Source organism: Kogia breviceps, chromosome 12, assembly GCF_026419965.1.
Source record: "Kogia breviceps isolate mKogBre1 chromosome 12, mKogBre1 haplotype 1, whole genome shotgun sequence".
NCBI lineage: Eukaryota > Metazoa > Chordata > Mammalia > Artiodactyla > Physeteridae > Kogia > Kogia breviceps.
Window position 1 is genome coordinate 1,021,481 of NC_081321.1, and position 16,531 is coordinate 1,038,011.

Below are 16,531 nucleotides of genomic sequence, written 5' to 3' on the forward strand. Positions count from 1 at the left end.
TTTGGTCAGGATGAAATCTCATGGGCCGTGGACCCTCTGGGGGTGGCACTGCTACAGAGGTCTGTAGCTCATTTGGAAAGAATTTTTGTTCTCTGGACCAGTGACACTAGTAGCAGAGTGATATGTGGCCTCAGTTCCAGTTTGGTTTTAAACAGATTTGGGGCTAAACATATTTTTCAAGATGCAACAACTGGGTTAGTCTAATGACAAGTGTCATCGCCTACCACTGTCAGAGAAGCAGGCCACCTCCATCAGGAGTCATGCTTCCTGGCCAGATTAAGGCATGGAAAATCACTTCTGGTCAGCAACAATTCCCTTCAGTTTCACTGATCTGATTAAACCTAGCAACAGAAAGAGGAATTTACAAATTAGATGCTGTTCTCTATTTATTACCAAAATGGCTGCTTTCCTCTCCATCCAGGAGCTACAGCTGAGATCTCATTAAGTCTCAGCGAGCCCATAAATCTCCACCTCTGCCAGTGAATGAAGTGAGCGTTAAGCCGAAGACCACATAAGGGATGAAATCAAACCCCTGTCCCTTGGAAGGGAGTTGACCTTTTCAAGCCTTAAATGTGTTCAGCTTTCGGGTCCTAAAGCAGCAGCTGGGAAGTTATTCTGGGTCCTCTCTCAACCCTCTCCCGACTGCCGTGCACAGCTGGCTAGCTGTCCTCGCTGAGAGAAAAGTAAAATGAGGATACTCCCGGCAAGTCTCTGGATGTATCTGAAGAAGAACGGGGAGAAGAGGTGAGTACATGAAGAGGAACATCGAGGAATAGTCCGTTTTCTCCCAGAAGTCAGAGAGAAGCGCTGACAGCCAAGAAACGGAGGATGAAAAATTAATTCGTGTGTCTGATTCATTACGTAGCCTCTGCGGGACCAGGTCTGGTCCTGTCTGGTTTTAGCCTGACACGGTCACAAGGCAGGTCCAGGTCATCTGTTCCCAACGGCGGAATTTCAAAGACTTCCAGGCCAGGACCCCACTTTTCTCCATTGATTGCCACCCTTTGCCAACCAACGTTCACTGAGGGCCTATCTGCCAGGCTCCGGATAGTGATGGGGGATGCAAAGCTTCCCTCCCTTTCCAGGTGCACAACCCAACCCAGCAGGGGATAAAGATGGATAAAGAGGTACAACAGGTCACGTACATCAGTGCCGTGACACAGGTGTGGGATAGGAATTGTGGGAGCAAAAAGGAGGGGCGTGAGCGCGCGGGAGGGAAGAAGGGGAGGGGCGCCCGAGGGGGGCTGGGAGCGGGGCGGGTCCTAAGGCAGCTGGCGGAGCCGAGCTCTCCAGGCAGGAGGGCGGGGTGGACCAGGCGCTGGGAGGGAGGGTCTTCAGAAGGAGTACCTCGCTTCCAGGGTTCAGGGCATCCTGCAGGAGACCCAGAGCAAAAGCTAATGTGCGTCCACAAAACCCAGAGCTGGAAGGTGTCTCTGCAGCTGTCTGATCCGACCCCTCCTTTTACAAGCAGGGAAACGGAGAGAGGCAAACTGCCCATCGGCTACCGGGCAGGGCCTGGAGGTCAGGTGGGCTGTCATTCTCGGGCCCCTACTCGGTCTACAGAGACACAGCGCGATAGTGCAGACCGGAAGCCCTGGCCTCGAGGCAGGAGGGGAGGGTGAGGCCATATCACCTCCTGCTGCCCTGCTTCCAGCTCTTCCAGCCAAGGGCGACTTAACGAGCTGATAGAATCCATCCGTTAAGGGACTATGGAAATTATAATTCATGGAAATGATTTTATACCACCTAAGAGGCTCAAGAAGAAGCTCTACAAGTCTTACTGAAGCTTGGGGCCTTCTTGGTGAAAACCTTGGATGCCCTGCCCGAGGGTCAGCGACCAACCAGCTTCCGCTTCCCAGTCCATCGCACAGCCGCGGAAGGAGCCGCGGGCCAGGGGCCTGGGACCCCCTACCGCTGGCCGTACTTTTCGCACCAAGAAGATGCTCACCCCCCAGGTGGTAGCACCGAGATCTTTCCCTCTGTCTCTACCGCACGTAGCAGACATCAGACAGCAGACATTGTCCTAGCTGGACCCACTGGCTGGAGCAAGTATTAGTAAACACAACGAGACTCTAATTCTGAACGTCCCTGTCAGGAAAGGGGTCCTCAATCTCTTCCTGCCCGTGTGTGAGTGTATGTGCCTGGTGTGGGTGCATGTGCTATTTTCAGAGAATTTTGTTAGCATAAGTGACTGGCCTGAGACTGGATGCCATTGTCCTGTCTCATGAGTCACTGAAATGAGATATAAGGGTTGGGCCAGCTGATTTGAAGCTTGGAATTGGGAAGGTAAACAAAGGCTTTTCCCCTTAAGGCCAGCCTGTCAAGCACCTAATTAGGGCTTTTCACCTCATCAGCAAGTTGCTGAGAACAGATCTATTATCTCACCCCAGGAGCAGAGGCACAGACAGGTTCCAGGACAGCTGTAATCATTCTTTAATAGCTTGTGGCCTGTGGTTTTGTTTTCTCTTGACCTCTGGTCCCGGGGGGCTTGTGGGCCTGCATCCGGCAGAGTCTGAAGCCCTCTGAACAGGACTTAGGGTCTGTTAGTCAAAACCAGCATTGTGCTTGGCAAATCATTTTTAGAACATGTATTTAGGAACCATCAAAAGCTCCTCTGTCCAGACGTTTAAAAATATCTTAATATCCTTACTATTTTGTAAAAAAAAAGCCTAACAGTGAAGAACCTTATCGAAATTCAAGTGTATATTTTTGGAGAGGATAAACCTTTCATCACAGCTCTGCCTAGTGAGTTTCCCCTGCAGACCTCTCTGCAGGGGGTAAGTTTGGACAGTCTGATGGACTCATATGAATTAAGTCTAAATTGCAAAAAAAATGTATATTTTCATGAAGCTGAGCAAACGGCTTTCTTATCTGGACGTCACTGGGAACAGGACATTCTACAGACCCCCCGCCTTCCTTGATGACCTCTACAGGACGCGGTCCACTCGGGGACCGCATTCTGAGAACAGGGTCTCAAGGGCCAGCACAGAGGATGAGCTGACCGCCACCCCGGTGTGGACCCAGACCAGGGGCAGCAGGAGGGAAGTTTACGCCTTTGCAGTGAAGTCCAGATATAGGCTTCAGGTCGGGGGGTCTGGGCACGAGCAAAACTGCTTGCTCTGTCTTTTCTGGGAGGGCCTGCCAGGTTCCGGCTGGGCTACCTGAGCACGTTGTGTGATCTGTCCTGAGACAGGGTTGAAACCTACGTGTCTGTTTAGGGGAAGTGGATCTGTAAGCGCCGCGAGCAGGGGGAAAGCCTGCCCTTGCCTGTCTTCAGAAATGAGCCAGGCTTGCAGGAAGCAGACCCATGACAACCAGCGCCCACCCCCACGTCCCCGCACCCACAGGGGGCCACGCGTTTCCCCACGGAGGCTGGGAGGCAGACCGGGTGACCCCACGGCGGCCGGATTCTGTGGTTTCTGATCCCGACGAAGCCGCGCACTTGGCTACAGCAGGAATCCGGGCCTCGCACAGGGGTACAGAAAGATCATTGCGACGGACTGAACGTGTGCGTCCCCCCAAATTCATGTGTTGAAACCCTCATCCCAGGGCGATGGTATTTGGAGGTGGGGCCTTCGGGAGGCGATTAGGGTATGAGGGTGGCGCCCTTCTGAGTGGGATTCGTGCCTAGAAGAAGAGGCCAGAGCATTAGCAGGCGTCCGTGGAGGACGCGGGCCGTCCGCGAGCCGGGCACGGGGCCTCCCGAGAACGTGGCCATGCTGGGCCCCGATCGCGGACGTCCGGCCTGCGGAGCCGGGGAAGCCGATGTCCGTTGTCTACGCCCCCGTCTGTGGAGATGTGTCACAGCAGCCCCGCGAAGGCAGGAGCAACCCCTAACGTGGCCCCCGCCGCCAGCTGCCCGTCTCCCCACTGACTCGGCGCAGCCTCACTCCGTCCCTCGCCTCCTGTGTGAGAGTCCATCCGCGCCCTGCGGGACCGCCCACCTCGGGGCAGCTCCTCGAGGGCGAGGGCGGCGCTCTGCTGCCTCCGACCCGGCCCCAGCCCCGCCCCTCGAACCCCAGCCCCGCCCCTCGAACCCCAGCCCCGCCCCTTGAGCCGCGAGGCCCAAACGCAAAGTGACCAGCAGCCCAGGGTTACAGCACGTACGATCGCCGCTTAAGACGACGGGGCCCTTCCTGTTCCACGGAAGCACGGAGCTCTCCTGGCGGCACCGCAGCTGCCACAGAGGCCCGGGCACGTCCATCTGATGAAGGGACCCAGAAGGACGGAGCCCTCACAGCTCCGTGTCTGGGGCTGCCACTCAGCTCTTATCTTTCCACCAGCCGCTGAGTCAGAAGGGCAGGGATCAGATGAGGGGGAGCCGCTGGGATTCTACCCAGGGCGCCTTTCAGGGTGAAGTCACGGACAGAGGCGGCCCGTTCACGGCCAAGCAGACGGGACAAAGCAGCTCCTGGGGCTCCCTTGGGGGCGGGCTCTGCTGCATCCCAAGGTCAAGGACAGCCCGAGCCGCACATCGCCAGGACGCCTGGGCCCGCCGGCCCCGGTCCCTTCCCTGTGGACGCCGGCTATCAGCGGGGGGCCATCTTTCTCGCCGTGACCCCCACTTCAGGCTGTGTCAGCCCCTGGAACCCCTGGGTCGCCCTGCTTCCAGCCCCCGACCCCCAACCATCTGTCCACAAAAGGAGCCGGGTGACCTTGGCACTGTGAACTTCTCCCCCTGGTGGCTCTGCTGAACCCACAGGAAAAAGTCCACACCCGAGGCCGTTTGGGACCAGTCTCAGCACCCCTTCCAGCTTGACCTTCGGTTTCACCCCAAAGCCCGAAACTGAAGTCCTTCCCCCTCCCCTCCCCCTTACTCACCCTGCACTTTACATCTGCAGCTCCTTTCTCACCCCTTTGGCCTCGAGAGCCGCTACCGACCTGTGGGCAGCAGAGACGTGGCTTCGTGTCCACCACGCCCCCTCCCCCGGCTGCTTTGCCCCGTCACTTAGACGGGCTCCGCCCCCGCCCTGGAAGCTACGGGGCTGTCAACTGTGCTGGCCAGCGGCAGGCGGTGCCCACCCTCCCAGGCCTGGCCTTTACACCCTCCCTGGGGCCCTCTCCTGCCCTCCTCCCCTGCCCAGACGCAGGGGATCCGCGGAGCCTCTGAGGCCGGGGGGAGGTGAACTTCCCTCCTGCCAACTCAACGCGCACGGAACCAGGAGCAGGAAGCACCCTTCACCTTACCAAGCGGCTGAGACCTTCTACTGCAGCACTTAGCCCACCTGACTGGCACGGCCGCCCGCAGCCTGGCCGATCCCCCTCCACCCCCGGGTGATAACTCCCCACATCAGCAGGGCGACAGAGGCGGGAGCTGTCACCCTCTCCTCCACGGACAGCCTCTGACAGAAACCACAGAAACCCTGTCCTGACGCAGCAGGGGCTTTTCTCTCCCAGGGCCCACGTGGAAGGGAGGGGCGGGGGTGGAGCCAAGGGTGCTTCGGCCTGAGCCCTGGTCGTCAGGGGGTGGCTCGGAGGGAAATGCAGGCCGATTCACCCCTCAGTGCCTCCGAGGAGCTACCTTCAGCCCCCCACTGTGTCCATTCGTTTGCAAAGCTTTACCAGAAAATCACAGCAGCGCTTTATTGGGTGGCTACCTGGGCGGGCTGAGTGGGCAGATCCATTTGCCAGTGGGTTTGGTGGCCTCAGGGAGGTGACATGAGCCCCCACGGTGAGGCTGTGGCTGGTTGGAGACCCCCCCCGCCCCCGTCGTGCCAGGATCCTGGGACCGTGAGAGGTGACCCTGCGGCCACATGATGCCGCAGCACTGAAGGTGGTTACATCACATTCCTCCGGGTGCACACGCCAGGGCAGGACGGGGGCTGGTCGCTGCCCTGGAGCGCCCCTCCCTGCAGCCTCCTGGCTGACCAACACCCTCCTCTAACCAAGTTCAAGGAGTCCCGAACCGAAGGAAACTCCGACGGGTGGTGTCCTTGATGTGCCCCCTTTCCAAGCACAGCTGCCCTTAGACCACTCCAGGCGGGCGGCTTCTGTCCTCAGCGGACTTCCTTCTGCCTGAGCAAGATGTCGCCAGGACTCCCTTCCACGCTCCAAACACAGTCCTTACAATCGTGAAGCTCATCTCTCCCTGCTTTTAAAATCACACTCAGGGCCCTTTAGGGCAACGTTTAAGATCAGATTTTCCGCCCCCCGCCCAGCCCTCCTTCCCTCCATCCACCCCCCTCTGCGCGTTAGACTGAGGGTGTTACAGCTGCTACGACGAAGGGGTCAGAGGGACCTCTTCCAGCCGCTTCTGGCTGGAGAGGCAGGGTGGGGGGGGTCCCTGCACCACCAAGGGCGGGGCTGAGGAGGGGTCCGGGCAGCACTGGACTGAGGCCCACATCCCCGAGGGCGGGGGCAGCGTACGAGCTGTGGGACAGGACACGTTACCTTCTCTGAGCCCAGCTCCCCGTCTACAAAGGGGGCGCCAGCGCCCACGGGAGATGACCCCGGGGAGGATGAAACGAGACCGCCCCTGTCCTGTCCCCTCTCGCGGCCCCGCCCTGTCCGCCTCGGCGCTCTAGCCCAGGAGAGCCTGCAGCTGCGACCCTCGCGCACCGTCCAACCTCCGGATCCAAAGAGCAGCTCCGCCAGCTGCGCGAGAACGACGCCCTCGAGGACAGCGCGTGAACGACAAGGTCTCGCCCTTGCTCCGCTGGCTGCCAGCTTTCCCTTTTACTGTGCGGCTTTCACACCCTCCTTCCTTCCAGAAGCCACCCCACCATCCAAGGAAGATGGCTGCGGTCTCTACAGCCGGCTGGCAAGCTCCCCCAGAGCTGGTTTTGCTTTAAGAAGCATTAGGACGGCGTGCCTGGGCTGGGTCGGGACACCTGCTTCTCACCGTACGCTCGACGTGGCCCTCGGGGGCCCCTCCACTGCACCGAGGCTGGGACATTGGCGTCTACAAAGTCCTGGGCCCGACGGCAGAACAGCCAGACTGCTCCACGGCGGACGGGCTGTCTGTGGAGGTACCACCCACGCCGGGGTCCTTGTTCTGACCCGATTCCCGGGTGAGGGTCCGCATACAACATGCGTGTCTGACACCCGCCCAGAGCAGTCATTCCCACGAGCCCAGAAGAATCCATGAAACAGCCTCACTGCAGGGCCCCCGGGCCGCTCATCTCTGCACTGCCTCTGAGCCCCAACGGACCTCGTCAGCAGCCCAGGTGAGCTGCTCCCCACCTGATCTCTGTGGCGGTTTCCAGCGCTGACGTTTTAGGGCTTCATTAGGACGAGCTAAAGGTGATGGGCGGGGCAGGAGAGGCGTCTGCTCTCCCCGCAGGGTGTGGGGTTAGGACGGCCTCTAACACGATAACTTTGGGTCCAGAGTAAGAAGGGAGTCGGGAAAAAAAAACGTTGCTAGTGTCCTTCTCACGCTGTCTGACCGGGTGCTGGTGGGACGCTGTCTCAGGACTTCAGGCGTGTGGCAGCCATGCCCACGAGTAAGTCCAAGGAAAACCGATTGTACTAATTAAATTGTAAAAAAAAAAAAAAAAGAAAAGCTCAAATAATGATGCACGTGCCCTTGACACGTAGACGGTGTAGACCAGTGATGTTCAGATCTCCACTCTCGAGCCCCACAGGGCCCTTCCGTGGGCAAACCTGCTGCTCTCGGAGGCCCTCAAATCTCCGTGTGTCAATAACATGCAACCCCAGATGCCGCAGGGCGGCGGCGGCGGTCACGCGGCTCTGCTGGCGAAAGGTGATTGCAGAGGGGCTCCTGCGAACAGAACTGAATACGCGGGATAACTACTTAACCCGCTTATCTGTGTGGAAACTCAAGTGTTTTGGTTCCACGGTCTGTCTTTTCCAGGTTCATCTGCACAAATGTCTGTCTTCGCGGACTGGGGCTGCCTTGAAATGGTCTTAATGACATGAGAGAGAGATTCCCATATGCACAGATACTTAATCCATGCATTTTTTGATCTTGAGGAGGAGAAAGAAAGAAGAGAAGACATTCCTGTTCACGAGGGCAGGGATTTTTTTTTTTTGCTGTACGCGGGCCTCTCACCGTTGTGGCCTCTCCCGTTGCGGAGCGCAGGCTCTGGACACGCAGGCTTGGCGGCCACGTCTCACGGGCCCAACCGCTCAGCGGCACGTGGGATCCTCCCGGACCGGGGCACGAACCCGCATCCCCCGCATCGGCAGGCGGACTCTCAACCACTGCGCCACCAGGGAAGCCCAGGGGCAGGGGCTTTTGAGGACTTTGTGTGTCGCTATATCACCCTCAGGGCCTGAAACAGCACCAGACACACAACGGACCTTTAACTGGTTGACGGGTGGATGCGCGGGTGGAAGGATGAATGAACTGAGTGCACTGTAATGTATTTTTTATATAATTTACTGGTCAACTCGTTGACTCTAATTACTTAGAGAAACACCTCAAACAATGCCCTCTCTCTGCGGCCCTCCCGAGCCCTGTTCTTTCTTCGGCCTCAGTGTCTGCAGCTCTTCCTCGAACAATGAATAACTGGGCTCCCCGTGGGTGTGCTCGGCTACCACGTAATGACGTGTCACTGAACTGTGTCCGCGCTGGAGCCACCGTGTGTCACCAGCACCCGGCAGCTGGCATTTCCGAAGTGCCGATGGGCCTCCTGCCTGGGGCACAAGCGCGAGTGCCAGAGCCATCGGTCAAGAGAGATAACACCCTTTTCCCTCTCTTCTCAAAAAACGACTTAATTTTTGAGCTGAAGAGAACTGGTAAATACGCTGTATTGTAATCTTTTAGCAATTTCAAAGGCAAAGACACTACTTTGGTAGAAACGCATATCATTAATAGCAGCATTTCTTCCCCTGTATTTGTTTCAAAGGGCAAACTACAAAGTTCTGAAGATCAGAATATAGTTTCTGAGCCACGGGCCTACCTGTTCTGTGAATCTATTAAGTGACCAGTCCCTTAACAAGCCCGTCTCGTCCAGTCTGCTCTTGACCGGACTCCCCTGCAGCCCCGGCCTCTGGACAAGCCTCCTGGCTCCATAGCCAAGCGTCTCTCATTCAGTTCCTCACGTGCTTCTATTTCACCCTCTGTCTTGTTGTTGTAGATGCCCGGTCCCTGGCCGCCTCCCCCTGGCTCCGGCCCACCACCATTTCCACGACGGAAGGCGGCAGGCTCCGTTCTGTCCTCTGAGGACAAGAAGCAGACCCCAGGCTCCTCCAGCCACCAGGAACGAGTGCAGGGGAGGGACGCCAGCCTTCAGACTGACCTCACCCACACAAGGGCTCACGAGAACCCTGGCAGAGACCCTGTCCACTGGGGCAGGCGGTACACTGTGCTCTCCCCAAAACTTGGGCAGAAAGAGGGGGCAGGTGGGCCTCGCCCACTTGATCTGCTCCAGCAGCAAAGAATCCTCCATCGGGGCAGGACAGGGAAGCGCACACCTGTCCCCGGAAAAGAGCAGGACGACTGTGCCTCTGCGGACGGCCACCGAGTGCGGCGCGGGCAGTGGACACACACGTTTGTACGAACGTGTAAGAGACACGCTCCCACCGTCCGTCGTGAGCTGGGCTCCGCCGTGACCAGGGTGCAGACCGGAGCCCAGGGCCGGCTCCTGTGCTTCGCAGCAGGTGTGGACGAGGCTCCCAGGCCAGCTCACTACTCGCACACCGCTGGCTGCCGCGGACCACGCCGCATCCACCATCCGTCAGCAGCGGAACGGACGCTGCCGGCGTCTTCCCGGGAAGAAAGACACTCAGCAGCTCCGCCGCTCACCGCTGTAATCCATCTAAGGCCGTGTCGTCCAACTTGCAAAAGCTCCTCAGTGGAGCGCGAAGGCCTCCCTGTTACCAGTCCCTGGCTGTGTGTGTGTTTTACTTTTGCGGTCATTCCTTGAGCGCAGTTATCAGAAAGCAAGCTGTGCAAGGCTGTATTCAATCCATCTCTGAAACGATGGAGGCGGGCCTGCTCTCTGCTCACATCCAAGTCGTCTTCCTTCCCTGTCCGCCTGCTCCCCCTCCAGGATTCCCACTTAGAGCTCAGGTGCCAACGAGCAGGAACACGCGGAACCCGGCCGGGGGCACGAACACACCGGCGGGATGTACGCCCACGCACCAGGCCACCGTATCCGCACGTGCGTCGGGATACACGTGCACACACGCGACCCGCGCCCTCCCGGCCTCTGTCAGAACACAGCGACGGACACCCCGCTTCCCCGTCAGCCCCCGGCGCCTCAGCGGGGCTCTCTTCTCCCTCCGGGCCTGGGAGCCTTTCTAGCTGCCCGCCCTTGTCTTTCTGACCCCGCTCAGCAAGCATCTCGGCTATTTAACCCGATCGGTTCCTTGCTCAGAAACATCCCGATTCGAATGTGCGCAACCCAAGGAAGGGGGCCCGCGGGAGGAGGAGAGACGGCTCGGGGTCAGTTTCTAAAACCGAAAAAGCTATTCTGCCCGTTTCCGCCGGGTCTCCCCAACCTTCCCCTTTAGCACCTTCCCAGATCTTGGAATATAAGCTCCTCGAGAGAAACCTTTGGCTCTCTTCCCTGAGGAGGCGCAGTGGTCCTTGGAAGGGGGGGAGGGAGAGCCTGCTTTCCAGGTGGTGGTGGGGGCGATGGTCCCGTCCGAATAAGCCTGGGGCAGGCCTCCCGCCCCCGACCCAGGGAGCCGGAGCTGGGAGGAGGATGTCGGATTTCAAACAAAGAGCCCGACTGCGCAAAGTCTGCCCCGTCCCAGGATCAGAGGCTCGAGGAGGACTAGGAGGCTTTGCTCCACACACGTGGGACTGATTTCTGAGAGCAGAGGAGGACGGCCACCCCCCAGACCGGTGCGGCCCTCTTGCCGCGCCCCCTGCCTCGCCCAGCCCCCAGCCCCAGATGGGGAGGCCGCTCACTGTTTCGGGGTTTCTCCTCGTCCAAGCCCTCGTCCTCGTTCTCAGGGTCGATGTCCTCCGCCTGCGTGATCCAGTCCAGGTAGCCCTTCAGGTCCTCCTCTAGCTGCTGCTTCTCCCGCAGCTTCTGGAAGTCGCCCCGGGCCTTGGCCTTCTCCCTCTCTTTGGAAAACTCTCTGGCGAGAGGGCGAGGGACAAGAAGAACCAAGCATTAATTGCTTCGCGTGGGAAGCCGCCGGCCGCACCCACGCTGCACAGACCGCTCCCCCCGTCCCGGGTCTGATCTGCTCTCACGAAAGAGGATGGAGCCACCGGGGCAGGGCGCTGCCTGACTCGGGGCGCGAGCGTGGCGTGGACCAGATCCACCTCCCTCCTTCCCGGGCCATGACGGCAAGCTCTGCCTCTTCACGACACACATTCTCCAACGACCTTGGAAAGGCCTTCCGAGCAGTAACCCGGCGGGACCCCCGCCACGGCCCGGGAGCCCAGGACTTGGGGTCGAGCTGAAGTGCACTCCCCGCACGGGCTCTACCAACCCCGATGCCTCCTCAAAAACGGCTCAACGTCGCCCACGGTGGGGACGCGTACACCGCGGACACCGTCAAATGTTACAAACCAGGGCTTTTCCCTGCAAAGAGCCAGTTGTTAATGTTTACCAGGACGCCACTGATGTCAGACCCAGGAGACCTCACCTCCTCACCCCCCATTCTCATTTCTAGGCTCCGTTCTGCCCCGTTCAGCAAGCCTGGAGGGGTTTCTAATCTAGAGAATGTCCTTTCCCACACGGAGGGAGACAGAAGAGGATTCCAAACACAGGAAAATGCCCTGGGGGGTGCCCTTTGGGTGAAAAGGGAAATCTAATCAGAATGGAAAAATACATAAAATCAAGATGATATAAAAGTTAAATGAGGCGTTCAGTCTAGAGCAATGATGGGTAGAAACTAAAATTAAGCTGGGATTTGCTGGAAGAGGAGCTTATTGAAAAATTTTGGAGAGTGTCTGTTTCTTTCCTATTTTCTATGATTCTGTCCTTATTTTCTCTCTGACCTTGAGTTCGCTTTCTGAGCCAGGAGGGACCTGGAAGCCAAGAAGGGAGTCAGGGAGGCTGGTTCTCACTCTCAAAGCAAATCTGTGCCTTTTCTTCCGAAATAGATAGGAGCAGCCTCCCTCTGACCTCCAGTCTCTGGGAAATGGGGATCCTGGGGTGTGTGTGTGTGTGTGTTGGGGGGATGCACTGACACTCTTGGTTTCTTCCTAGAGACGTGACTCCTCCTTCCCTCAGCAGTTGAGGCCTACTTCAGGGTGGAAGGCTGCAGAGTCCCCCTGAAGGGGATTCCTTGCACGAGACAGACGCTCCACGGGAGGGCCCCGTGGAAGCAAGGACACGCCGACAAGCCACGGGGCAGGAAGGCTCAACGCCGGAGCCCCTGCGCCCTCCGTCCAGGATCTGCATTCACCACAGCCGCGGCAGGAGCACAGACCTCAGCCGCGACCCTTTATGGTGAGGGTCCGGCCGGGTGGGGTCTGGGGGACATTTTCACCGGGAGCCGTGGGCTCCCAAGCCACGAGTTCTCTTTGACTGCTGCTTTGACGACGCTCGGGTCGGGACGGAATCTTCTTTTTCACTTTGATTGACTCCGGTTCAAATCGGACCGAACTTGCTCTCTCCTGGGCTTCCCGGCCGCTGGCGGCACCGCGCCTTCCTTCCCAGGGAAAAGGGGCTGCGCTGACAGATGACAGTGTGGGTGGAGGCGTTGCCGCCACGGAGGATGGGCCCGGAGAGAGTGTCCAGCTCTCCACGCCTCCCGGGGCTGCGGTTCGCCACCCGGAGAGTCACTTCACGGAGCGGGGCTCCCCTGCAGCCCCCAGACTGCAGCTCCAGGCGCCCCCCAACTGCCCTTCCACTTCCACACACCTGAGAGCTCCACGCCTCGAGCAGCGGGTTCGGGTGGAAGGGTGGCTGAGTAGCTCAGAGGCCGTGCTTCTCCTGGAGCCGGGGCCCGACCAGAGCCGGGAAAGCGGACCGGGCCGTGCGCCACAGCACCTGCTCGGCCGAGCGAAGGCTCGCCACCTGCCACCCGCGACCTCTGCGAACCGAGACAGACATCCGGGAGAAGAGGAAATGAGGCTTCCTGGGGTGCGAGGGGCTTCGTGCGGCAGCGGAGCCAGGAACCCGCGCAGCGTGGGGCACAGCCTGGCCCGGGCCGGGAGGACGTGAGGGGCTCCCTCTCCGGGCTCCTCGCGGCAGGGACGTGCAGGGTGGCAGCGCCCCGCCCTCCTGGTCTCCTGGCTGGACGTCCCACGCGGCCCGGGCCCAGGAGCTGGAGCCGGCTGCCCGGTCAGTCGCGGCGGGTCTGCGCGGAGGCAGGAGCACGTCCTGTGCGCGCCACGGCCGACAGCACAAACGCCGTGGAGAGCCCGGGCGGGGCGCGCGCTGGCACAGCTCGCGGAGGGCGGCCGCGTGCAGGGTCCGTCGGCGCGGCGGCCGGGCTCCAGGCCCCGCGGTGACCGGTGTGGCTGGTCCTCGTCACCCACGGACTCCGCATCTGCAGACCCGCCTCCGCGCTAGGCCTTCTTCGTCGCGCCACCCACACCGCGAGCCCTGGCGGTCACTGCGGACGCGCAGGAAGGCGGGGCCCGGCGTCACGTTCCCGGCGGAGGTTGGACGAGGGGCCGCTCGCCTCCTTGGTGGTGCAGCTCGTACTGTGATTAAGAGCCTCTCTACGGGCCATTTCCGCGCTTTGTGCTTTCTGTTGGTGATTCTTCAGATTAAAACGGCCCCCGAGCATGGAGCCCCCGTGCACTCTGTGACCCCAAGGGCACGAGGGCTGCGAGGTGCCTCACGGGCGAGTCCGTGTGTCCGACGAGCGGACTCCAGGAGGCCTGAGTTACGGGCTGTGGGTTGAGAGCTCGGTGCGAACGGATCGACACCGTGCCTTGAACGAGGCGACTTCACACAGGCGCGCTTGTGCGCTGCCGGCAGCGTCGTGTCCAGAGCCTCACAGGAACCTAACCCCCCCCCACCCCCGAGGGCAGAGGCTGGCGTTCACGAATCCAGGGCTGGTGGGCACTTCGTGGAACAAGCCTTCCAGGAATCACGTGCATCTCCCCTGCTCCAGCCGCGAGGCAGTGTGTCCGGGCACTTCTGCTTCCTCGGGACCCGGAGGTAGCGTCGTAACCGTGCCCCGTGATCGGGGATGCTTTCGGGTTGTAAAATGCCCACCCCCAGGCCCTCTGCCCCATCTCCCCGGGGGAACAAGGGCTGGGCGCCCACCCTCTAAGAGGTCCCGGGTCCCGTGTCACCTGAAGACACACGTCTTCCGTGTTTGCAACCACTTAAAACCAAAAAGTAACCAGAGTCCAGGGTCCAGGGACTCTCACCCGATGGCAGCTTCTAGTGCAGCTTCCAGAATCTCGTGGTTGCCGTCACTGTAATTCTCACGGCTAGAGGCTGAGATCTCTGGAGGGGGAGGTCGTATGATCTGGTTCTTATCTGACGAACGTCAGTCCTTTGGCACGTGAGGATCAAGAGATGATGACCGTGGAAGCGTGTGCGAAAAAATCCACGAGAGGCACGTTTACACGGACGCCTCTAGGCTCAGCAGGAGTGGGTTTCCAGACGAAGGACGGCTGTCCCTCTGACGACCAAAATCTCTGGATGCCGCCTTTAAAATGGAGGCTCCGCAGAGCGCCGCTCTCCCTGCCTTCCCGAGCAGACGACCCCAAGCACACCCGAGCTTCCTCGGTGACCGCAGGGTGGCGTTCGTGAGGACAGTTACCGTGCTGGGCTCTGCGACGATGACAATACCCCTGGCCGGTGGACGCAGGGTGTCGGCCCCCGGCCCCAAATGCTCCAAGGCTGCGGTGCTGCTGGGGGAGCTCTGTTCTCCCTCGAGGGCTGTTACATCTGCAGGGCCGCCGGCCCCCAGCTCAGGGCCTGTCCGCAGCCCTCGGGGCTGGGGCTCCTCAGCTTCCTCTGGGACCCCTGGGCTGCTCCCCCCGTCCTTACTGCGGTTCCCGCCCGCCTCCTGCCAGGTCGCGGCTGCCACCCGAGGACACGGGATTAACCAGGCCGATGGGCTTGGGCACGGTGGAGCCTGGGGACGGGGACAGAGGCCGTGGGTCCACGTTGCGTGGGTTTAATCTCGGACCCTCCAGGCCCACCGGTGAGAACTGGGGGAGGCTCCCGCACGTAACCGTCACTCTTCTTCTCTGTGGAGGTGACACCCGCTTGGCCCCAGCTCGCGGGGCTGTCGTGGGCAGCAAAGGAGCGCGTCCGCCGACGGCGCCGAGCCCGGGGCCTGCCGTCGAGCTCCTGACCGCTGACGCCACCCCTGAGACGGGCCTTCCGTGAGCGCCGAGGGGTTTCCGGATGCTTGTGGCAGGCTGGCTGCCGCGTGAACAGGCGTCCGGCCGAGCTCCAGGGTAACTCCACCACACTGCCGTCCCGACTTGCCGAGACGGGGCGGGCACCATGCGTGCGCGGCCCACGGCAGCCTGGCTCTGGGCCTTCTGGAAAGGCCGTGAAGGGGAGCTGCTCACGCCGGGCAGAGGGTGCCCGGGGCCGGGCGGGCCTTGGCAGACGCGCCCCAGCAACGTGGGGAGGGGGCACGGGGCAGGAGCGGGTGTGAGGAGGGGCCCCGGGGCACCAACCAAGGGCTGGGCTCACAGGCCCAGACCAGACCGGGTTTCTGGAATCCCGTGGGCTGCACACACCCGCTCTCGCCCGGACCAAGACTGGGCCTTCAAGATCGCCCTGGCAGCCCCCAGCGCTGCCGCCATCTGAGCCCACTCTGACCCGCCGGGGGAGCCGAGGATGGCCAGGCAGACCATCCGCTCGAGGGGGGCCTCGCGGCCGAGCCCTCAGCCTCCGCCTCGGACTCCTGGGGGGGCTTCACTGCTCAGACTCGCCCCTCGTCTCTGCGGGGAGAACACGGAACCGCCGTTTTCAAGGTTCAGAACCCTGGCGTGTTACAGGTCCGGCTGATCCAACGTTCGTCTACGGGTCGGTGGCAGGAAGACGGGAGCTGGGCTGGGCCTCGTGCCGACGCCGACCAGCGAGGGGACCCCTGCAAGCCACACGGCATCTCGGGCTCCCTCCCCTCGTGTCTGGAAGCAGCGGGTCTAACCCGCGACGATCCTGTTCGGGAACCTCAGCTCTGACCGCCTTCGAGTGACCAAGGACCCCGGTGAGGGCGGCCCTGCTGTGCGCGGAGGACTCGACGGACAGCACCTCGTTCTACCGCCCCTGCGACCGAGGAGTGGGGCTCGCCATGTCCGTTTTGTCAGGTGGGCGAGTAACATTTAAGACCCTTCTGCCTGGAGCATCCAAATTTCTGCCTTGAGCGGGCGATGAGGTTGACTTTTCAACGCTCTTCCTGACGACACCTCATAAACAGGGCATTTTCTTGTGTTGGACACAAAAATGGAAACCCTTCCACCCTCCAGGCAGCTGACCGGGGCGTCTGCCGGCCTGCATGTCACCGTCACCCTGACGGAAGTTTCTAGTCCCTGTGCGGCCGCTGACGGCAAAGGCCCGTTGTGACGGAGCCCCTGACAGCACCCCCGCGGGGAGGGGTGAGGATGGAGGAGGACTCTGTCCCTCCCCCACTTCCAGGACTGACCCCGACGCCCGTGCGAGGCCTCGGGCCACGGCAGGAGGGGCTGGGAAGTCTTCCTCCCTCGCCCGACTCTCCCCAACATCACGTCCGC

General features: G+C 60.7%; 1 protein-coding gene across 13 annotated transcripts in view; it reads right to left on the reverse strand.

Moving 5' to 3' along the window:
• The window catches only part of CACNA1C (calcium voltage-gated channel subunit alpha1 C), a 521,192-nt gene that overhangs the window by 124,691 nt on the left and 379,970 nt on the right, over nt 1–16,531 (reverse strand). For all 13 annotated transcript variants that reach the window (XM_067008446.1, XM_067008440.1, XM_067008436.1 and 10 more), the window contains exon 9: nt 10,823–10,995. In XM_067008446.1, coding sequence (XP_066864547.1) covers nt 10,823–10,995 — 173 coding nt within the window. The remainder of the gene's footprint in view (nt 1–10,822; nt 10,996–16,531) is intronic.